Source organism: Podarcis melisellensis, assembly GCF_964234715.1.
Source record: "Podarcis melisellensis genome assembly, chromosome: 5".
Lineage (NCBI taxonomy): Eukaryota > Metazoa > Chordata > Lepidosauria > Squamata > Lacertidae > Podarcis > Podarcis melisellensis.
The window spans coordinates 22,184,964-22,209,046 of NC_138537.1; the positions used below are offsets into that span (position 1 = coordinate 22,184,964).

A 24,083-nucleotide genomic window follows, 5' to 3' on the forward strand; every position below is an offset into this window, starting at 1 on the left:
CTAGAGAATGCCCTTGAACCACAGAGCTCTGTCTGTCAGGCTTACAGTGCAAAAAGGGAACTCTGTGGCCTAGGAAGTGAGGAACTGGATTTTGACCGATGCAGAAAACATGGCTCAAAACATACGTGGAACACTCTGGAGAATTATTATAACCCCCATAAAGTCACCCCTATCACCAGTGCCCTGTGTCTAATGATATTGCTATTTAAAAAGGTATTCTGATATTAACTGTAAGCTCCCCTGGAAGGCTTTGTACTCTGAAAGGTAGGATATTAACGATCAATGGCTACCAGCTACAATGGTTATGGCATACCGCCACTGTCAGACACAATACGCCTCTTGCTGGAAATCACAGGAGGGGAGAGGGCTCTTGTGTTCGGGTCTTGCTTATGGGTTTCCCACAAGCATCTGGTTGGCCACTGTGAGAACAGGATGCTGGACTAGATGGGCCTTTGGTCTGATCCCACAGTTGGGATGCATCCAAAGAAATGGGGGCAAATGGCAGGTCCCCAGCTGGCTCTGGCTGGCAGCCGAGCGATGTCCGAGCTTCAGAAACCTGTGGAAGCTGAGCACTCAAGCCAGCAGAGTAAAAGACTCTTCACAACAGAAGGGCAGATAGAGGTTGCGTAAAGCGTATTTACAGGCGTTTTATTCAGCATCAGGACAAAGGGAAAAACATGTCTTCTCCCCTTCGTGTCCAAGCAAACAGCTTAAGCAAAAGCTACACACACAACGGAAGTTCCCAGCAAGCTGTGCTGGAATGTAAACAGACGTGTGACATACAACAACTCCACACATCTGTTAAGGTAGAACAGAATATTGTAACACCCACAAGGCTCTTTATTGGTAGATTTCACAATTGTATTCAGGGAAGCCATGAACTTTAGAAACAAAAGTTCACGTTGCTTTCAGAACTTTCAAAGCAGGGTTGGTTAAAGCTGCTATAAGAAGCATACAGATTTCCTGCATTGTAGGCAGTGTTAGAAACTCAAGATGTTTAGACTATGCACTAAATGGCACCTTAAACCTAGGTTACGGTTGCCACAATGGAATGTCTAGGCACCATTTTTTATTTTTTACAAGATTACGAAGCTGAAAATGAATTGTGTATATCACCAGCACTATGGAGATTATAGTCTTCATTCTGGCATCCAGAGATCTCCACCTTGTTGCAATTGGCCCGGGGAATTCTGGGTAGGGGTTTGGACTAGATGACCACCAGGGACCCGTCCAACTCTATGATTTTATGGAAAATGTTCTGCCTCAAGACTGGGGAAAGTGTAACAGAATAAATGGAAATGATGGCAGGGAGAAAAGAAGCTCAGGTACATAGGCACAAATAATTCCATGGATAGACAGTCGCAAGCGTATGTCCTTCTATGTTTTGTTATATAACAGGCCCCCAAAGTAGAATAACAACCAACAGCTTCCTGATGTTAGGGGGTAAGCTGAATTATAGTCTAGATATTAGCACTGCACTTTGGGATTTAGATAAAGTGCACTCTCAGAAGGAAAAAAAAGAAGAATAAATAGCATTAGCTGTGGATGCTCGGAGCGCAAGTTACAGTTCGCTAGCAGAGACCGGTCAGGGGCTGATGGGAACTGAAGTCCAACAGGACTTTAGGCTCCTCATCTCTACCCCAAAGAATTCAGTGTAATACGTCTTTCATCTGCACAACAACGCAGTGAGGAAGGGTTAGGGTGATGATGACTGGCTTCACAGGTGGGTAGGGATTTGAACCCGAGTCTTTCAGGGTGAAATCCAGTACTCATAACTACCGTATTTTTCGCTCTATAAGACGCACAGTTTTCCTCCTAAAAAGTAAGGGGAAATGTGAGTGCGTCTTATGGAGCGAATGGCGCTGCACAGAGAGGTAGAGCTGCGCAGCACCCCTTCAGTGAAGCGGGAGGAGGAACAGAGCCTCTTCTGTTCCTCCTCCCGCTTTGCTGAAGGAGTGCTGCGGCAGCTCTACCTCTCTGTGCAGCGCCTGTCCTGCAAAGCCGGAGGAGGAACAGAAGGGTCTCCTTCTGTTCCTTCTCCAGCTTCGCTGAAAGGGCACCCTCTCTGAGAGGGAGAACTGTGCAGCGCCCCTTCAGCGATGCGCCGTCCTGGCTTCTGCCTTAGTCGTGTGCAGCCTCTTTAGGCAGGGGGAGCCTTCATCCCGCTGCCCTGAAGAGGCTTGGTGCGGTTATCCCAGAAGCCAGAACAGCCACACAGTATCCCAGAAGCCAGATCCCTCTTGCTGTTCTGGCTTCCGGGATTCAGAATAATTTTTTCTTGTTTTCCTCCTCCCCAAATTAGGTGTGCTTTATGGTCTGGTGTGTCTTTTGGGGCGAAAAATACGGTAATGGATCTCACTGGCACATGCTAAGCAATATGTCACCCGCTTTCCTGTGGCAGGATCCCACAATTCACTGCTTAATGTCTGGGTCAAGGGGTGGGCAACGACAGACCTGGGGGCCAAATATGGCCCTTCAAGCCCCTCTTTCTGGTCCCCTGGGCCCTCAATAGACAGGTCCCTTCCCTATCCACACCCCCACCTGCCCTGCTTCGTATCCTCCTTGAGTACTTTTACCTGGCCTTTGAACTCTGATAATGTTTCCTGCTTGCCTAAAAGGAGAATAGAACCACGTGTGTATGTAGGAATTTAGACTATTGTACAAAGTTGGAAGCTACATTAATTGCTCCATCCACCTTCGCATCTGGCCCTGCGTACCGCTAGCACATGGCCCCCAGAAGATCTCTCAGAAGGGAATCAGTGTTTGAAACTCAGATGTGTAAGCTAGGCGCCAAATAGCTCCTTAAACCATGGTTGCGGTTGCCAAAACGGAATGCCTAGTTGCCATTTTGGGGCAAGACAGCTCTAAAGTTTTATTTTGCAAGTGATGGACTGATTGATTCTTAGTTAAACATATGGCTAGTTCAGTGACAACCGTGATCTAAGTTAAGGATGTTGAGAACTGATAGGAAGAATAGCCACTTGATCCAGGGACAGTCCACATATCTATTGTTATATGTGGATTGGCTGCATTGGCTCTCAGTACGTTTCCAAGCACAATTCAAAGTGTTGGTGCTGACCTTTAAAGCCCTAAACGACCTCGGTCCTGTATACCTGAAGGAGCGTCTCCACCCCCATCGTTCAACCCGGACACTGAGATCCAGTGCCAAGGGCCTTCTGGCGGTTCCCTCATTGCGAGAAGTGAGGGTACAGGGAACCAGGCAGAGGGCCTTCTCGGTAGTGGCGCCCGCCCTGTGGAACACCCTCCCATCAGATGTGAAGGAAATAAGCAGCTATCATCTCTTTAAAAGACATCTGAAGGCAGTCCTATTTAGGGAAGTTTTTAATATTTAATGCTGTATTGTTTTTAACACTTGATTGGAAGCCGCCCAGAGTGGCTGGGGAAACTCAACCAGATGGGCAGGGTATAAATAATAAATTATTATTATTATTATTATTATTATTATTATTATTATTATTATTAGCCTGTTCCAACCTCTTTTTCTTAATGGCAACTGCTCCTGCTCAGGCTGCACAGAAAAAGCATTTTGGTTCCAGAAATTCATTTTCTGATAAAATATAAAATATAAAATAAAATATAATGGATAGAATTCTACAAGGTGGGGATATTAGTGTGTGAAAACTGTTCAGATCCAAGAATCTCCAGATGGTGGAGATGTCAGGCTCCATCCTGGTACCCAGGCATCTTCACTTGGTCACAAGTGGTCGAAAGCCACCTGCAAAATGCACCTGGCACCTGGCTAATTTCGACCAGCAAAGGGAATGTGAAAAAAGTTTCCCACCTCTGGTCTGGATAAAATATGAAATGGGTTTTTTTTTGGAAAAGAGCCATGTCATAGCTAGTATCGAAAGTTATCGGGCATCATTTATTCAGGAAGACAGCTGCTTCCCCACTCTCGGTGCTAGATAAAATATGCCTTGTTTAGGCATCCTTTCCAATGTGTGCTTTTATTTTTATTTTTATGGCTGCTTTGTAACTTTGCTTTCGATGCTGCATAGTGCTTTTATTTCTGTCGTTCTCCAGATCCGGTCTACAGGTCTGCTGTGGACCTGAAAGGAAGAAAATATATAATATTTCAGTAAATACCCCCCTGGCATTTGTGGCGCCGCTTGCCAGTGAATTAAATTTTCTGGTTGTTTGGACATTTCATTGTTACTGAATTTTGTTGGATTTGTGCCTCCGGCCTTCATGTTGTTCATACCACTTTAGGTATTTAATTTAGAAGTACAGTTTAGCTTCCTTTTCTAATAATTACACTTCCATTGTTGGGCAGTGCTCTTTAGGACTGATCTAATCTTCCCTTCATTTGAATGATGGTAACATTAATAATTCTATAAAAGCCAGTCACTGTAAACCTGCTTTCCCCTCTGGGATTGTAATTTTTAAGGGTTGCGTTTTAAAAAGGAAAAAAAAAATGCATTAGGCCTCTAATGGAAGAGCATTTTCCTCGGCTTGTAAAATCAAAGTTTGTTTCCATTTGTAATTCTGCAGCAAATAGCAGTTTGTTATACTATTTTTCTCTCTGGTTATGTAAGTGCGATTACGTGCATATCCACCATAACTCCAAGGTGTGTTCCCTGGTCAAATTTTAACAGCTCAGTATGTGCAAAATTAGAGGTGTGTGTCCCCCACTTTAACTTGCTGTATATTGAGCCACTTTTGTTGTCTATCCACCCAACTTGGAGAGGCTCTTTCTTGAGATTCTCAAGAAATCTTTCGGCAAGAAGAATTGTGGGATAAGAGAAGTCTTGGGAGACCTCATATATCTTCCTAAGGTGACAGCCAGTGTTTATTTGTGCCAATCATTTATTTCAACCACTCTCAGAGTATGACGTAGCTGGATCTTGCCCTTATGAGCAGCAGCACACAGTGGCTGCATCTGGGTGATCAAATCCTGGCTAACTAGGAAGTGCATGAGGTTCGTTCACTTGCACACAACCCCGTTGCTCCTTCCTTCATCAAGCAGTAAAACAAACCATGAAGTTATAGCTAACCATAGTTTCCTATTATCTGTGAACAGGGAACCATGGTGAAGCAGGAACTGAATACAATCTCTTTCAAAGAGAAGCTGATGTATGCTGCCTACTCTAATAAAATGTTCTTGTTCTCTAGAGTTGCTTCTTCTTAACACAAGGTTGTGGCTGCCACTCGGCTCATGTCAGTGGCTTTCCACTATCCTTGTGGATGGGCATTATTTCGGAACCTTTTGTAAGTGAGAAAGAAATGCATCATGAGACACAATTTATTGACTTTGTTTGCTGTTGAAAATGAAGTTTTTATAAGTTAACTTGGAGGCAATAGTCTCCTCTTGTAGTTACTCCCCAGCACTAATATTCCATGGCAATTCCACCATTGCGAACACAGGTTCCATGTTGCCAGTGGTAGACTTGTTCTCCATAGCCAATGATGGACAAACCTATGGACACATGCACCATAGGTTGTGTACCACTGTGGTTTGGGGAAATGAATCTATTTTATTGTGATGCCTGACAAAGTCTACTGCATGGGTAGGCAAACTAAGGCCTGGGGGTTGGATCCGGCCCAATTGCCTTCTAAATCTGGTCTGTGGATGGTTCAGGAATTAGCGTGTTTTTATATGAGTAGAATGTGTGCTTTTATTTAAAATGCATCTCTGGGTTATGTGTGCGGTATTCCCCCCCACCAAATATAGTCCGGCCCCCCACAAGGTCTGAGGGAGAGTGGACCGGCCCCCTGCTGAAAAAGTTTGCTGATCCCTGGTCTACTGATCCTTCTGTTTATTTTATTCCCTCTGCGATAATGCGCTCCATGCACTCGTTGCTCTTTGTTTCTTTATTGTTTGAACGCTGCTGCTTTTGAAAACTCAAAAACAATCTTTTTAATAAAGAAAGAGCAGTCCTCTTTCCCAATTCATCTTTCAGCTGCGTTTTCTTGGGTCAGATTAATTCTACTCGATTTGACTTCCACCCAAATCCCTTGGAAAAGCTCAGTTTTTCTGCATTCTCTCTGTTTGTGTGTCTCGGTGGTTTGGGTGGTGGTGGGGGGCATGACCAAAGTGGGTGGTGTCCACAGCAATTACTTTAAAAAAATCCAAATCTACTCACAGACCTAAAAAGGCACGTGACTGCTGGTCTGAGTCAGTACTATGGGGGAATGAATTCATGGTACCCAGAGCACTTGCAGGACCTTGGAGAGTTCCCGTGTTTCGTTTTGCATTCTTGGGTCTTGCCGGATTGGGGAGATGGGAGTACAGTGGTACCTCGGGTTAAGTCCTTAATTCGTTCTGGAGTTCCGTTCTTAACCTGAAACTGTTCTTAACCTGAAGCACCACTTTAGCTAATGGGGCCTCCTGCTGCCGCCGTGCCGCCACCATGCGTTTTCTGTTCTTATCCCGAAGCAAAGTTCTTAACCTGAGGTACTATTTCTGGGTTAGCGGAGTCTGTAACCTGAAGCGTATGTAACCCGAGGTACCACTGTACCACAGAACACTCCCCAAATGAGAAATGATTTTTTAAAATGTATCTATATCATCTATATCTATATCTATATCTAAAAAAATTATAAGGGTTTCTAGATCCAATTCCCAAGACGGGCAGGCGCAAAGAAGGAGGCCTGTCTGACTGAGCAAGTTCTAGAATTGGGTGTGGAAAATAAATAAAATGAGAGCTGTTATTTTTCAAGACATGCTGAAAGGAGGCTATATGCCAAGCATTCAACATGCATATTTAACTAAATGGTGGAACCCTTTGTTTCCCCCACCCAATGGGGGTTTTGACCCGCAAACCAGGGATTTTATGCTGTGAGATGAATGGTTCACAGGATGAGGAGGCTCTGGCTCCATCCTTGAGCAGAAGGGGGGGAGGGGGAGAAAGAGGAAGGTTTGGATGAGGGATTGTTGGTTTGCTTTGTTTTTCTTCTTGTTTTTATTATGCATTGTGTGTTTAGATTGTATTTTGATGCTGCGAACCACCCTGGGATCTTTGGATTACAGGTTACAGACGCTTCAGGTTACAGACTCCGCTAACCCAGAAATATTACCTCGGGTTAAGAACTTTGCTTCAGGATGAGAACAGAAATCGTGCAGCGGCAGTGGGAGGCCCCATTAGCTAAAGTACTGCTTCAGATTAAGAACAGTTTCAGGTTAAGAACAGACCTCCAGAACGAATTAAGTTCTTAACCCAAGGTACCACTGTATAGCAGTTCACACACACACACACACACACACACACACACACTTTAATGTGCAAATGTGTTTTCAAGGTTGCAGAGAATATGTGTGTTTTGAAGCTACCACCAAAGTCCAAGGAATTCCTGTTTTTGGATTGTTTGCTGCCGTCCTCTGATGCTCCCTTTGCACGCTGTAAACCAGGCCCACTTGAATTTTATTACGGTTGCAGGCTTTGCATTATTCAAAGAGAGGCATAAACTGCTTAGAAACGGGCCTTTGGCTCGGAAACAGGCTGCAGAGGGGTCAGTGTCACACAGCCCTGTTATCCGAGCGACTCAGTAATACCAAGGGTCTGTACCAAGGCAATCTCAGGATGTTAAAAGACCTCATTTTACACAGGGATAAATAACAAGCAGAAGGTGGTATTGGCTGCTGCTGCCGCCGCGCAGATTAGAGGGCTCTTTGGACATATCCGCCCTGTGTGGGCTGCTACTCAGACTCGCAGCTTAGCTGTCCCAGTCCGGCAGCTTTTGATTTGCTCAGCGCCGCAAAGCGTCGCTTTGGGCTGCGGAATAAATATCACCGGCCTGTTTTGAGAAGCTTCTGAGCAACATCTGGACTCCTCGCTCTCCAATGGCGTCTTCTCTGGCTTCAGAGGTCTACCATGTGGTGGGAAGCGTGGGAACTCCACAAGTTTGCCGCTTGGCTCAAATGGGTCGGTATCTCTTTCAGAGTTTCAGATTCAACGTGCTCCCTTTGCAAAAGGGAACCGGAAGACAGGCAGGGCAAGTAGCGGCAGCAGGATGTCACTGTCAGGTGTGATTCCCACGCTATTTATTTCGACAGATGCCGTGGGCGCTCCGATCTGTTTTTGTTTTTAAAAGATTATTTGAAATGCTTGCGAGATTAGTTTGGGCGTGCTGCTGGGCTGATTCCATTTAAATAGCAAATACTAATTGTTTGGTGTCCCATGCTTTTGCGTGATTCGTTCCTAAATAGCAAGATGCATCTTTTGTTTTTAGTTTGACTGTCGTTCAAAAACAGCTGTTTTGATTTGCTAAATAAAACAGCTGCAGCTGAACCCTAATTTATGCTCGCTTGGAAGTATGCCACACTGTATTCAAGGGAATGGACTATAGGTAAGAATATAAAGGATTGTCGCTATGTGGTCTGTTTTTATGTAGTGTTTGTTAGTGACTAAGTCCCTCCTAAACAGAGATCACAGAATTGCCACTTTCTTGCTTAAAAAGGAGAATGGCTTAGCTTTGATTTTAGGGTTCATACAGTTACAGAGTAGTTTAAGGACGTTTGTTCTCCATTGTTTAAGAGGGCAGGGGTAGAGCCAAAGGGTGGAAACTGTAGGGACGCAGATTTTGTCTAAACAACCAGCTGAATTTCCTAAATTGCCTTGGGAAGTGGTGGGCTATCCTTCCCTGGAAGGGTTGTTGCTCACTGTTTGTTGTTGTTGTTGTGTCCGACTCTTCGTGACCCCATGGACCAGAGCACGCCAGGCACTCCTGTCTTCCACTGCCTCCCACAGTTTGGTCAAACTCATGCTGGTAGCTTCAAGAACACTGTCCAACCATCTCATCCTCTGTCACCCCCTTCTCCTTGTGCCCTCCATCTTTCCAAGCATCAGGGTCTTTTCCAGGGAGTCTTCTCTTCTCATGAGGTGGCCAAAGTATTGGAGCTTCAGCTTCAGGATCTGTCCTTCCAATGAGCACTCGGGGCTGATTTCCTTAAGAATGGATAGGTTTGATCTTCTTGTAGTCCATGGGACTCTCAAGAGTCTCCTCCAACACTATAATTCAAAAGCATCAATTCTTCGGCGATCAGCCTTCTTTATGGTCCAGCTCTCACTTCCATACATCACTACTGGGAAAACCATAGCTTTTACTATACGGACCTTTGTTGGCAAGGCAATGTCTCTGCTTTTTAAGATGCTATCTAGGTTTGTCATTGCTTTTCTCCCATTGCTCACTGTTAGAGCATCTGTTTTCCATGCAGGATGTTTATGACAGCTCCAGGTAGGACTGGAAGAGATCCCTGGCGGAAACCTTGGAGAGCTGCTGCCAGTCAGTGTAGACAGTACTCAGCTAGATGTACCAATGCTCTGACTCAGGATAAGTTAGCTTCCTATGACCCACAAACTGCTGGGATAGGTCAGTTGGTTGGGGCATGGTGCTGATAATGCCAAGGTTGCAGGTTTGATTCCCATATGGGACAACTGCATAGCCCTGCATTGCAGGCAGTTGGACTAGATGATCCTCGGGATTCCTTCCAACTCTACAATTCTGTAATTCTTCCATGACCCGAAGCAGAGACTGAGTGGTCATCTGTTGGGGTGCTGTAGTTCAGTCTTGTACTGTGGATTCTGCTTTGAGTAGGGAGTTGGACTACAGTAGAATCAGTTTGATTCCCTCCCCTCTTTCTTTTTCCTTTCTCCTCCTGTGAAGAGGCTGCATCCTAATGTTTTAATGTTGTATTTTAATCTTGTTTTTAAAATTGTATTTTAATCAACTTGTTTTTATTATTGGTTGTTAGCCACCCTGAGCCTGGTCTTGGCTGGGGAGGGCGGGGTATAAATAAATTATTATTATTATTATTATTATACCTCTGGTTATGTACCGTCTTCCTTGTGAATGCTTTGGGTAATGAGCTCTGCCAGCCCAGAAGCAAACTTTGCCCCGGGATGTGAACGGAAGTCACACGCCGGAGGCACGCACACAGTGGGAGGCCCCATTAGGGAAAGCGCACCTCAGGTTAAGAACGGACCTCTGGTTTCATGTTAAGAACGGACCTCTGGAACAAATTAAGTTTGTAACCAGAGGTACGTGCTCTCCAGAATCCCTTCTGACTAACTCTAATGCTAAGGTCCCAGAGGATGGGACCAGATTTCTATGGCCATGGTTTTGTTTGTAGTAGGATGTTCCATTGTCAGGCAATTTTTGATAATGTACTCCCAGAATAGAAGTGCAGACTAAAATAGGCTTTTGTTAGGCTTTCAAAAGTTAGAAGATTTGCTTACCTCTAACCTCCATATATATCAGCAGGCACAGACAGATTATAGATTAAAGCCCTGTGTTACTTAGCTGAGTCCTTGTTGAAAATATAATTTTTGAGTCACCAGTCGTTTCCTGTCATTTGCAGAACAGAAAAGCAACAACCGCATTTCTGTATGTACTCATGATTTTTGCCCCCCCTTGAAAATCTAACAAAAAATAACAAGCTCCACACATGTGGATTTCATTCACACACATATATGAACTATATCACAATTTGGTTTTTGTATAAGTGACTATCATTTTCAGATGCACATACATGTGTATTATATATCAAATGGGCTGAAATACTTAAATATGAAACAACAGAGACTGCCTGTTCATGGCTAGAATGTTAATTCCATCATCTAAGGCTAGATATTTGTACAAGCCGGTATATCCAAAATTATGTGTTCTTTTCAGTTCCCCTCCCCCTCAAATAAGTGCTACAGCAAGTTGTCTTTATAATACAGATTTTCAAACTTCTTGTTCCTAATTAGGGTTGTATAATCGAAACAAACATCAAGAGAAAACCTGCCCTGCCCTAATGGGTTTGTTATTTGGTAATACAGTTTAGCGCCAAAGAATTTTGTATTTTTCTTTTTCTGTGATGAATTCCCATTTGTGATCCCTACTTCTCCTCCTAAAGAGACTGCATTCCTGGACAGACTTTTTCTTCATGTACCGTTATTGTCTTTTGATAACATAACTCATATATTAGGGCAGTCTTTCCCAGCTTGGTGCCTTTCAGACGTTTTGAACTATAATTCCTTTTCAGTCCCAGCCAGTAGTTCAGGAAAGATTGCTGTTGTGATTCATTCTTATACATTAATGGTTAGGGGGAAATTAATTTTCTTGAACAAATTTGTGTCTTATTTTCCTTTCGGAATGTTACCGGCCAGGCTTGTCTGCAAGTAGGTTTTCTGTACAATTGTTTGATGAATAAGTGTAACCAGGTCATCTCTGGAAGTTATTATAATGTTTTTGAAGGTTCTGAGTCAAACTTTATGAAACTCTATGAAGCTGGGCTCAGAGCGGCTAACAACAGTAAAATAATACAACATGATATAGAAGAATGCTGTAAAAGAAGGGCCAGACTTCATGTAATGCAGGAAATCCGTGAGTCTGCTCTCTTAATACCCCTTTCTTCAAAACCACCATGAATGGGAAACAGTGGTGTTGAGGGAAGTTTGGATTAATCCCTTTCCTTTCCTGGTTTCCCCAACTGACACCATCTTTCCCTTTATAAAAGCTGCTTTTAGCCCTAGTGGCTAATGACTCATCAGTTCCATTGTCAAACAGCTGTCACAGTTGTGAGATTTCAGCTACTGTTCAACAGGTATCTTCCTTCCTGTAAGTTCAGCCTGTCAGATGGAGTCCTTTACGGACAACAGGGAACAAGTCTTTTGCCCTTTTCTATGTGACAGTTCTTCAGGTATTTGAAGAATCTTAACATGTCCCCCTGAGTCTTCTCTTCTTCAGGCTGAGCATAGGCAGTCCCAGTCTTTTCTCATTGGACTTGTTTTCCATGCCACTGACCATCTTAATTGCCCTCCTCTGAATCTGTTCTGATTTATAGAAAGCTCTTTCACGTAGCGGATTCTGCACTTAGCTTGTGTAAGAGTCACTCTCTGCTCTTGGAGTTTGAATTGCATGAACAGGGTCACATAAGCAGAGAGAAATGGGAGAGAGTTTATGTACTTATGTTTAAACTTGAACCAAGAGCATATATTGTTAGGGAGAAATGGGTATGTTAAAGGTTTGGCATTTGTGTGTGTATGGGGTAGAGGGAGAAGCACCCTAAAATATTTTTTTGCCATATCACAGGTGCTGTTTTTATAAATTGGAATTTAAGTTGCCTAAACTGTATAGAGATTAAAATGGGACACTTTAAAAGATTTGTATCGGCAGAAGTAGAAAAGTACCAGAAACCCTTGGATTTACAGTTATGAGATGGGTCATCTGCAGACTGTCAGTATTTTGTGGGAAGATTTCAAAAGCATACTGGAAATTTAGGTTTGGAGTACATCTAGGTCCACTATAGGTCCGGATTTTCCTAGACATTACTGGGATTTCAAAGGCAGAAATGACGTCTGGGGGGAATTTCTGAAATGTGGCACTTTGTATTGGATTTTAGGCAAGCCAATCAAAAATTTTGGCGTTTTGGTAAAAAATTGGGTTCATAAAACTTTTGGGTTACTTTCTGAAATATGGCAACCCTAAGTACATTACTCTAGTACAAGTCTGTTTTAAAACACAAACTTTTTGTGGCTAGAAAAGTGAAGACTAAATGCCCTGAAACGTGTGGAATGAACAGATGATTACAGGAAGATATGTGTGTGTGTGTGTGTGTGTGAGTGAGTGAGTGAGTGAGTGACACACACCCTGTAAGCAAATTGGGATGAATGCAGGACAAATGCTCAATGCTAGTTATAATTTCTTAAATAGGCTTCATTCTAATGTTACAAATGTTTTCAGAGGCCGATTAATCCCCAGTTTTCCTTCATATCAGATGAAAAATAAAAGGATTATGCAGTATTTATTCTGCTGATAAGCGCTGCAGTAATTACTTAGGCATCAAATCACTCTCTCAGCTATATTTGTTGTGTTCTATTCCCCCGCCTCCCCTCAGTTGAAAGATGCATGAGTGTAATGCAGTCTGGGACTCAGATGGTTAAACTGAAGAGTGGAGCCAAAGGACTTGTGCGCCTTTTTTACCTCGATGAACACAGGACTTGCATCCGATGGAGGCCATCCAGGAAAAGCGAAAAAGCGAAAAGTAAGTTCTTTCTAAGATGCATTTTTGTCTGTGCGTCTTTTAGGTCTATCCTTTTTTGAATTTGGAAAGGGCAGGTGCATATCCATCACTCCTAGTCCTTTTCATGTGGCCCAAATCCCCTGTCCACTCTTCTCACATTCAAACCCTGTCCCCATGGTTAAGTTTAAGGTAAAGGGTAAAGGGACCCCTGACCACTAGGTCCAGTCATGGCTGACTCTGGGGTTGTGGCGCTCATCTCGCTTTATTGGCCAAGGGAGCCGGCGTACAGCTTCCGGGTCATGTGGCCAGCTTGACTAAGCCGCTTCTGGCGAACCAGAGCAGTGCATGGAACACCATTTACCTTCCCACCTAAGCGGTACCTATTTATCTACTTGCACTTTGACGTGCTTTCAAACTGCTAGGTTGGCAGGAGCAGACCGAGCAACGGGAGCTCACCCCGTCACGGGGATTCGAACCGCCAACCTTCTGATCGGCAAGCCCTAGGCTCTGTGGTTTAACTCACAGCGCCACCCACGTCCCCAGCGCCATATAAAACTTAACTATGCTTAAGATTGGCAGGGGGAGGGATGTGGGTAGGGAAGTGTGGGATTGCATTTGATCCCAAAGCTCTCTCCTAGTAGTTCAAATACTGGGTACAGTTCTGGGTGCCTAACCTTAAACAGGATAGTGTACCGACAGCATACGAATCAGCATGGCTAACTTGACCAAATAACCCCCCCAACCAGAAACAAATCTCACTGCAGCCAACCCAAGACAACCAGCCAAGCCCTAGGCTGCCCCCACAACCTCTCTCACTACCAAGGAAATATAACAAGTGAACAGAAAGAGAACCTACCCAAGTGACACTGACACAAAACCCCAAACATACCCCAAACAAACAGTAGAAGAATATAAGCTTTACTGCCCCATTCCCTCTCTGCCCCCCACCTTATACTGCATACAATACAAATTTCTCACAATAAATGTAACTGATCTGTAGAAAACACAACCTGAAAAAAGAGACAATGCACATACTTTTGTAAATAATAATAAGAACAATAGGTGTAGAGTTGGGAAATGTTCAAAAAAGGGCAACCAAAATTAACAAGGTACGACTGCCCTGTGGGGAAAGATTGCCACGTTTGGATCTTTTTAGTTTAGAACAATGGCAAGGATTAGAGAGATAAAATTGGATATGGAAATATGGAAATATCATGAGAGGCAGCACTGAGACTTGGAATTGCTTTGATGTTCAGGCCGTGAGAAGTCGCAAAAATTAGAATTAAATTCGGAAGACAATTGGATTTATTTTATTTCATTTTTTATTTTTATTGGATTATGATTTGATGCTAATTGGTTTATTTTTATTGGAAAATTAATAAACGCTCTAACAAAAAAATAAAAAATAAAAATGGCAAGGATGAGGTCCCAACGAAAGATGAATGGCAACTTAAGTTGACAGAATATGCATAACTCACAAATTTAACATATAGAGTAAGAGAACAATAAAAACATATCTTTAAAGAAGATTGGAAAATGTTTACTGAATATATGGGAAATAATTGTATACAGCTGAAAATGCTGGCAGCATTAAGATAAATTCAACAGCGTAAACATGGTTTGATGGATGCAATAATGGAATACTGAATGGTATAGTTTTTGTAAAATATGCAGGGATTTATGATATGTAAAATGAACCATGGAAAGAGATGAGGGGAAGTCATGGATATCTTAAGGATGTAAAGTGAGTATTTTAAATTGTAAAACAGAAAACTTAATGCAACTCATTCCAACAGGGAGCAGTGATGGCCACCAACTTATATGGTTTTAAACACATTTATGGAGGATAAGGCTAACAGTGGTTGGTAGCCACGATGGCTATGCTCCACCAGAGTTGGTAGCAGTATGCTTTTGAATCCCAGTTGCTGGAGACCACAGAAGGGGAGAGTGCTCTTGTGCTCAGGTCCTCTTAATTGCTGTTTTCCTACAGGTTGGCAATGGGGAGAAAAGGACCCTGAACTAGATGGGCCATTATTTAGCCTGATTCAGCAGGCATTTCTTAGGTTCTTATGGTTAAGGAATTGGGAGCATGGTATGTACACTGGTTTACAGTGTAAAATGTATCCAGTATCTTCAGCTGTAGTACCTAAAGCAATACACAGTCCCTTCCCTCCTTCCCCTTCCTTCCTTCCTTCCTTCCTGTTTTATGCCTCCCCCTCACTTAACAAGAGCACCCCCCTGATACTCTCCAGACATTTTGGACTCCAACTCCCATCAGCCTCAGCTGACATGACCAATAGTGAGGGATCTGGAGGGCACCAGGTTGGGGAAGAGTGACTTACATCTTCAGAGGGATGCAACTTTGCACAATATCTACCAAGGAGCCTTCTATAAAGCCACCTAAAAACCTTCTCTTTAATCATTTTCGGCCTAGCTCATTAAGGTACAAGGCTAGCTAAATTGCAAGGAACAATATGGAAACCTGAAGAATCTGAGCCCTTTCACTTTTCGAGTGTCCCCCCCCCCCGTTTTGTCTTGCTTTTACAGTCTTGTCTTGCTTTTACAGTCATAATTGATTCCATCTACAAAGTGACTGAAGGACGGCAGTCAGAAATATTCCATCGCCATGCTGAAGGCAACTTTGACCCGAGCTGCTGCTTCACCATTTACCACGGCAACCATATGGAGTCGCTGGACCTGATCACCTCCAACCCAGAGGAAGCTCGCACCTGGATCACTGGCTTGAAGTACCTGATGGCTGGGATCAGCGACGAGGACTCTTTAGCCAAGCGACAGAGAACACACGATCAATATCCTTTCAGAAAGCTAGATTCTGGCTCCGTGTCTGGGGATTCTGGTTGGTGGAGAACCTGTGGGCCTCCAAACATTATTGGATGGCAGCTTCCATCCCAACCAGCTTGGTCAAGGATGATGGGAGTTGTCATCCAGAAACACCTGGAGAGCCACAGTCTCTCCATCTCTCACATCATGACATGCTTTGAGGTACAAGGTGTGCCCTAGATTTCACCTCTGGTCATATTTTTAAAAAGGCCTTTGTTTTTTGATTGCCAAGATTTGCTTTTTTGCTTGCTATTTTTGATTAATATCTTAGATACTACCCTGTGGGGTGATATCTCTCCTGTTCCCTTTTTCTGGAAGGTAATCAGGATTAACAGATGTAGAGTTGTACAACCACTGTGGTTGTACAACTTTGTCTCTGTTAATTCTGATTAAATAATAATAATAAAAAACCTGGTGAGCTGCTGAGTCCTTCTCAAGATCCTCTTTGGCAGCAGTGCCCTGGAATTTTAGTTGCACCATCAATAGGTAGTGTGAGGCCTCTGCATTTGGTGGCAGAATTAAATAACCATCGCAGGTAGGCAAAATTTGTTACTATACTAGTACAGTATTGCATTTTAGCTTTTCCTGCATGCAAGCATCCCTGGACTGTGACCACCTTTAAAAAGAAGGAAATGTTAAAGTTCAAGCCAGGACTATGTTAGCTGAACTGCAGATGGTCCAGTTTTGCTCAGACAAAGCAGAGAGGGAAAATGGAAGGTGAAAAATAAAATAACTAGAACATCAATCACTCAATCAGTCTTTCATGTCACTATATGCTAAAGATAAAACAAGGGCGGAAGACATTGCAAAGCTGGAGTAAATTCAGGGAGGGGTGGTTGGTGGTGGGAAATTCACTTGAAGATTTCCTTTTCCCAGAGTATTAAACTAGTTGGAAATGAAACAAATTATTCTCCAGCAAAGATACGGGATCGTGACTCCCATTTCGTTGGACCCAGGTTGCCCGAGTGAACTGCGAAAGCAGGGGACGCTTTCTCAGACCTGATAATTCCCACCTCCAAATTTCAGCTCTGACTGTCGGAAGACAGAGGAGTGCTTGCCAGCCTTTTGTGGCAAATTACAAGCTCCATAAACTCCTTCCGCACTTTCTATATTTATCCCTGACTTTTGGAGGCCTGCATGTTGCTGCCGTGTGTTTGGTTGTGCTGAAATGTGACTTCAAGCCTTGTTTGCGTTATTGGTCTTGGCAGCTGGGGAGGCGGCAGGGAGAAATGACCCCTGTAACAGCTCCAGCTGGAGTGGGAAGAGAACAGAAGCCACCAGGGGATGTGGATTTGAGGGGGGGGGTGCATCAGTTGGGGGGGAGGGCAGAGGGAGAAAGCAACCAATAGGAGAAAGGTTCCATGAAATTGGATGGTTGTCCAAGAGGCTATTGCAGAGCTGGAGAATGTAGACAAAACAACAACTGAAACTGCAATCCTCCACATACTTGAAAAGGAGCTCCATTGAAGATAGCAGGGCTCACATCGGTCAAGGGAAGTATCTGGAAATGGGGAAGGGCTTCAGCTCAGTGGTAGAGCCTCTGTTTTTCATGCAGAAGGTCTCAGGTTCAATTCTCAGCATCTGCAGGTAGGGCTGGAGGAGATCTCCATCTGAGACCCTGGAAAGAAGATGCCCATTAGTGGAAACAACACTGAACTAGATAGATACTAGATAGACTGAACTAGATAGGGATTCGGGTGGCGCTGTGGTCAAAACCGCTGAGGCTCTTGGGCTTGCCGATCAGAAGGTTGGCGCTTCAAATCCCTGTGTCGGAGTGAGCTCTCATTGCTCTGTCCCAGCTCCTGCCAACCTAGCAGTTCGAAAGCACACCAGTGCAAGTAGATAAATAGGTACTGCTGTGGCAGGAAGGTAAACGGCATTTCTGTGTGCTCTGGTTGTTCCGTTGTTCCGTGTGCATCACAGTGTTCCATTGTGCCAGAAGCAGTTTAATCATGCTGGCCACATGACCTGGAAAGCTGTCTGTGGACAGACACTGGCTCCCTCAGTCTGAAAGTGAGATGCGCATCACAACCCCATAGTCACCTTTGACAGGACTTAACTGTCCAGGGGTCCTTTACCTTTTTTTTTTAAGATAGACCAATGATATACAGCAGCATTCTAAGTTCCTGACATCGCTGCGAGGCACATCTAAAGAGCTTGCGGCTTTTGAGTTCAGGAAAAAGGACAATGTCACATGGGGGAACATGGTAAAAGAGTGCAAGAATAAATTGAACGGAATTTTCCAACGCCACTCATTCACACATTGCTAGGACTTGGGGCGATCCAGCTGAGTTGATTTGGGGTAGGTTTGGAACTGGCACAAGGAAGTATGTTTCCTCTCACGCTACACAATTGGTTTGTGTAACTGATTAGCTCAATATGTGAGAGCAGCCACTAGTTCAAATGCTTAAAAAAAATACATTTATGGATGTTCGCTACAGCGAAACAGAATCTCTCTGGTTTAGAGGCAGTGCTTTCTGAATACTGGAGGAAGAGGAGGCATTGTGCACAAGCTTACTCGTTCCCATCAGGATGAACCAATGGTAGGGAGTGTTAACTAGGATGTATTGAAAACAGCATACTTCAAGCTATGGCCTTGGCTCATTTCAGCAAATCCAATATAAGGCTAACCACAGTTTTTGTCTTAAAGAGAACAAAGAACTGTGGTTAGTGGGAAAATGCACATAAGTGTTGAGCAGGGGGGCATACAAGCCAGAGGCTCATGTATGCAATGCTAAACTGTAGGGCCTTTTCAGTCATAGCCCCACATCTATGGGATGTCTGCCCTCAGGAAGAAGGTGTGGCCTTTGCAGGTGAATTGAAAATGAAGTCAAAATGCATTATTATTTCAATCCCTTTTTTTCATTGCAGCATCTTGGTTACATTTTAATTGTTTTAAGGAGTGTAATGTGGATTCATATTGCCATGTACACAACTTTGTGAGAGCAACTGCCCTGAAAACTGAAAATATATATATATATATATATATATATATATATATATATATATATATATATATATTTGCTTTCGTATATATATGTGTGTGTGTGTGTGTGTGTGTACAGTGGTACCTCGGGTTACATATGCTTCAGGTTACATACGCTTCAGGTTACAGACTCCGCTAACCCAGAAATAGTACCTCGGGTTAAGAACTTTGCTTCAGGATGAGAACAGAAATCGTGCAGCAGCGCGGCAGCAGCAGGAGGCCCCATTAGCTAAAGTGGTGCTTCAGGTTAAGAATGGACCTCCAGAACGAATTCAGTTCGTAACCAGAGGTACCACTGTACATGTATATGCATGCATGAAGAGGTGGAAACATTTGCAGTGTGTGTGCTGTCCCTTGTGGGGAAAATTTCGCGTGTGAACTGTTTCTCTTTGCCACACCCCAAATAGTGTGTTTGTCAGCCTGAGCCTGATTTATATAACTCACCTCTTTCCTTTTGCATTCTTCAATAATTCAAAAGCAAAGCTAGGAACATTTTGGTACAAGCCTTTTACCCTTTCCTTAATTCATCTGCACTTGGGTGAAGCAGACCTTTCAGGAAGCAGACAAGAATGGCGATGGCTTGCTGAATATTGAAGAGATCCACCAGTTGATGCATAAACTCAACGTCAGCCTGCCCCGGAGGAAAGTAAGACAAATGTTTCAGGTGAGCATCTTTCCTTGCCCTCCCGGGAGCTTAAGTGTTAGTTTCGTGAAAGGTGAGAATCCCGAGGGTATCGACGAAGATTAATGGGCAGGCTGTGGGATGCCATTAATTGAAGAGACGATGGGGACGAGCTAATCATTGTGGCCATGTCAGCATCTGGCTCTTGCTGGACTGTTGACATCTGGCATCAGGCCTCTCTCAAGGAATTATAACATTTAATTAATTGCAGGCTGCAAGCTGAAATCTGCTTTGTGTTGAGGCCAGTGATTGATCGCTCTTAGACCCAGTTGCTTTGAGTGTCCTTTGTATTTAGCTGCACTATTGTGCTGTGAGTTTCCTTGAACACAGCAGTGCTATTTCCCTTCTCATTCTGCACCCATAACTTAACAGCTCCCTAGTATTAGAGCCACTGCGGTGTAGCGGTTAGTGTTGGACTTTGGGAGGTCTAGATTCCAATCCCCTCTTAACTAAGAATCTCACCTTGGCCCAGTTACTCTTTATGTCTCAGTCTAAGCTACCTCCCAGGGTTGTTTTGAGGATACAACTGCATGGGATGTGGGTGGTGCTGTGGTCTAAACCACTGAGCCTCTTCGGCTTGCCAATCAGAAGGTCAGTGGTTCAAATCCCCATGATTGGGTGAGCTCCCGTTGCCCTGTCCCAGCTCCTGCCAACCTAGCAGTTCAAAAGCACACCAGTGCAAGTAGATAAATAGGTACCACTGTGGTGGGAAGGTAAACAGCGTTTCTGTGTGCTCTAGCACTCATCACAGTCCTTCATGCGGCAGTAGCGGTTTAGTTATGCTGGCCACATAATCCGGAAAGCTGTCTGTGGACAAACGCCTGCTCCTCGGCCTGAAGCAAGATGAGTGCCGCACTCTCTAGTCACCTTTGACTGGACTTAACCATTCAGGGGTCCTTTACCTTTTACCTTTTCACAACAAGGAGGAGAAGAACCATGTATCTCCTTAAGTGGGGCACAAATGTAAGGATGTGCAAACAAGTGAATACTAACTTTAATGGGATGCAACAGCATTTGTTAAATATGTTTTGAAACTCCCACTGTGTGTTGAGGTGGCTGCTCTTTCTCAGGAGCAGGGGAGATAGGCAAGGGAAGTGGGTTTTGAAAGTTTTGCAGGCAGATTGACCAAAGGTTCTGTGATTGTGAATCACATTCCCTTTATCCCTTTGTGTGGCTGTGGCGGGGCAACTTGCAGCCCTCCAGCAGGTGTGGAAGGCCATACTGCCTTTATAGCAACCCCCCTTAGGTTTTTTTTAAACAGTCTTGGAGTCTTACAAGGAGGTTGGCTCCTCCAGAGAGCTGGGTCATGGCTGGGCCTTTGTCCCAAGACTGGCAGGGGTATAGCTGTCCTGGTGGCAGCTCCTTTTACTCTGAGGATGTTCAAAGAACGTGTGAACAAATTCGTTGTTTGCTTGCCCTGTGTCTTTCTCAGGTAAAGGAGCTCAACAGCTGCTGCCTTGCCCACACCCAAATGCTTCTCACTCTTTAATTTGATGTGTAGGGGAAATCTGTAATGATGGTGGATTTGGACTGTGATTTTGCTCTTGGGTCTTTATTTCCTGCAAGAAAATAAAGCTGTTGGTTGTCTTGTCGGTTGTGCTGTTTGTCTTCAGATAAACTCAAATGCGCAAGCACCAGTTCATGCCTAGGCGGTGGCATAGCGTGGGTTGTCAGCACCCGGGGCAAGGCAAGTAATTTGCGCCCCCTAACCCATGGATTTTAGTAGGGGCAGAGAGCTGCTAGTGCAAGCGCCCCCCCTGATGTTGCGCCTGAGGCGGCCGGTCCCCCCTGCACCCCCCACGCTACTCCACTGTGCCTAGGGGCTTCAATTGTTTGGGACAAGTGCTCCATTGCATGGAACCCGTACATGTGATCAGATGCTTGCATGTTTGAACTCCTCCGCAGAAAGCTGTGCCCTTCTCATGGTTGTTACACCTGGAAGGTGGGAGCAGTACGAAAAGTGTGCCTGCTCTGCCCCCACTCCATCAACATTACATATATGCCCTACACATGAGTATTATTTGAACGGGGCTAATAATGAGGAACCCTTTTTCCACGCTGCCTTCTGGAATGGCTTTCAGCCAGCTGCCTGAAACTTAGCAGCGAAAGCCAAACTTCCTTCATTGAAAGCTTATTACTCCGGGGACTTAACTACACAAAAGAAGAGTGTACTTTGGAAGAACTACCGTGAAATGTTTTGTAAATCCCAAGCAAATCCTCTTAAGCAGATGCTGAAAGTTGTTGGTTTTTTTGAAAAATAAAAAGCCATAATAGCATGTAGTAGGTTATGCACCTTTCTTCCCTCAGGACAGACTCAAAAATAGCAATCAAAAGTAGAGTTAGTGTTTTGATATTTCTCCCCCTGAGTCCTCTGTTGTTGTAGGCTTTTAATGTTCTTGAATAGTATTTTGGCAGCAGAAATGAAACAATTTGAGGCCGTGGAATTCCATTCACCCCACCCCCCAGCCTCCCGCAACTAGGTTTAAAATTCAGAGGCAGCACTGTGCTGATTTTCATTCATTTTAAGCCTCATATTTAAGGCTGCTATACATTTTCTTGGGTATGAGTCCCATTCAACTCAGTGGAGCTGGAGATCAATGTATTTGAAGAAATTACCTTTGTTAAATTATTTTGTTTTGTTATGTTTCTGTCCTACATTTCCTTTCAAGAAGCTCAAGGTCGTGTCAGCGATTTCCCCCTTTTCTCTGCACAACAGCTCTGTGAGGGCGGCTAGGCTTGAGAGATAGTGACTGGCCCAATATCACCCAGTGAGCTTTGTGGCTAATTTGGAGTTTGAACCTGGGTCTCCTTCCAAATAGTCCAATGCTCTAATCACTGTACCATGCTGAATATTTTGTGTGGGATTTAGCAGTGGACATTTTGAATGCTGATCAGTGTCGCTTTCGTAGTTATCTCCTGCTTGGACTACTGCAATGTGGTTTACATAGCGCTACCTTTGAAGGTGACCTGGAAACAACAACTAATCCAGAATGCGGAAGCTAGACTGGTGACTGGGAGTGGCCGCTGAGACCATATAACACCTGTCCTAAAGGACCTATATTGGCTCCCAAGCACGTTTCCGAGCACAATTCAAAGTGTTGGTGCTGACCTTCAAAGCCCTAAATGGCCTCGGCCCAGTATACCTGAAGGAGTGTCTCCACCCCCATCATCCAGCCCGGACACTGAGGTCTAGCACTGAGGGCCTTCTGGCGGTTCCCTCACTGTGAGAAGGCAAGTTACAGGGAACCAGGCAGAGGGACTTCTCAGTAGTGGCGCCCGCCCTGTGGAATGCCCTCCCACCAGATGTCAAAGAGGAAAACAACTATCTGACTTTTAGAAGACATCTGAAGGCAGCTCTGTTTAGGGAAGTTTTTAATGTTTAATCTACTATTTATTTACACACTATGTACAGACAAAAGCATAATGGTGTCCGTTCTCTCCAGCTCCGAGAGAACAACAGGCACAAGTAAAAGTGAAAGTACATTACAAAGTACATACAGCAGAAGAGATAAGACTGTCTTCCGTTTCCCACACTCAAACAGGCATGTGATTTGCATCAATCACAAATGCAGCATCGGAGGAGTGAAATTGCTAACATTATCATGTTTGGGAGCCACCCAGATTGGCTGGGGAAACCCAGCCAGATGGGTGGGGTATAAATAATAAATTATAAATTATTACTACTATAAATTATAAATTATTACTACTATAAATTATAAATTATTACTACTACTATACTACTATTATATTTGAATGCAGTCAACTCTATCCCGTTTTCCGGGAGATCGGGATTCCTTCCAGTTCAGCCTTTAATCCTTTTTTTTAATCTCCTTCACTTGTCTGTCACTGTGTCTGTCACAGCCCATTTTCTGCTACCTTGGTCTCCCTTCTGGCTCTGGCTCTGGACCCCACTTCTGGCATCTCTCCCAGCTTGTGACTCACGTATTTGTCCTCCACTGCTTCCTAGCTCTGGTGACTCAGGCTGCTGCTATGTAAACACTGCATGCATTTAGGTTGACACATGCAGCAGAGGCATTTGAATGTCCCTCCTGGCTTGGTGTGCTGTTGGCATACGGAACAGCTGCTGAATGACAACCACAGGAATGGCTGGGATTTGGGATTGGTTGATGCCTTGGGCTGGTTTGCCCACCACACCAAACCATAGCCAGTTCCAAACCATGGTTTAACCATGAATGACACAACCAAGCCTTAGTACAGCATTTCGCTTGAAACAAGTCACAAACTGTAAGTCAGGAGGTTATTTCTGGATTACTGCTCGTAGTTTATTTGGAAAAGAAGAAGAAGCAAACCATGACTGAGGTTTTGCAACATAACAAACATGCCATGGCTTGTTTGTGCCACAGTGTGGGAAGGTGTGTTCATGATTAAAACTATTGTTTAAAAAGAAACTATGGTATGGCATGGCATGTGAAGTGATTCATTGGCTCATTGTGGATCTACCCTCAGGGAAAAAAATGATATCAATAAGTCAGAATTGAAGTTATCGCAAAAGAAAAAAACGCTATGGGAAAACGCTTAGAAATTTCTTTTGCTCTCTGGCACCATCTCGTGTTGCATGTTTAGAACACATTCAAAATGCTGTTTCT

At 44.0% G+C, this 24,083-nt stretch overlaps 1 protein-coding gene across 10 annotated transcripts in view; it reads left to right on the plus strand.

Moving 5' to 3' along the window:
• The window catches only part of PLCH1 (phospholipase C eta 1), a 140,428-nt gene that overhangs the window by 54,652 nt on the left and 61,693 nt on the right, over positions 1-24,083 (plus strand). For all 10 annotated transcript variants that reach the window (XM_081910686.1, XM_081910679.1, XM_081910677.1 and 7 more), the window contains 3 exons: positions 12,842-12,988; positions 15,534-15,777; positions 19,329-19,458. In XM_081910686.1, the coding sequence (XP_081766812.1) occupies positions 12,842-12,988; positions 15,534-15,777; positions 19,329-19,458 (521 nt within the window). The remainder of the gene's footprint in view (positions 1-12,841; positions 12,989-15,533; positions 15,778-19,328; positions 19,459-24,083) is intronic.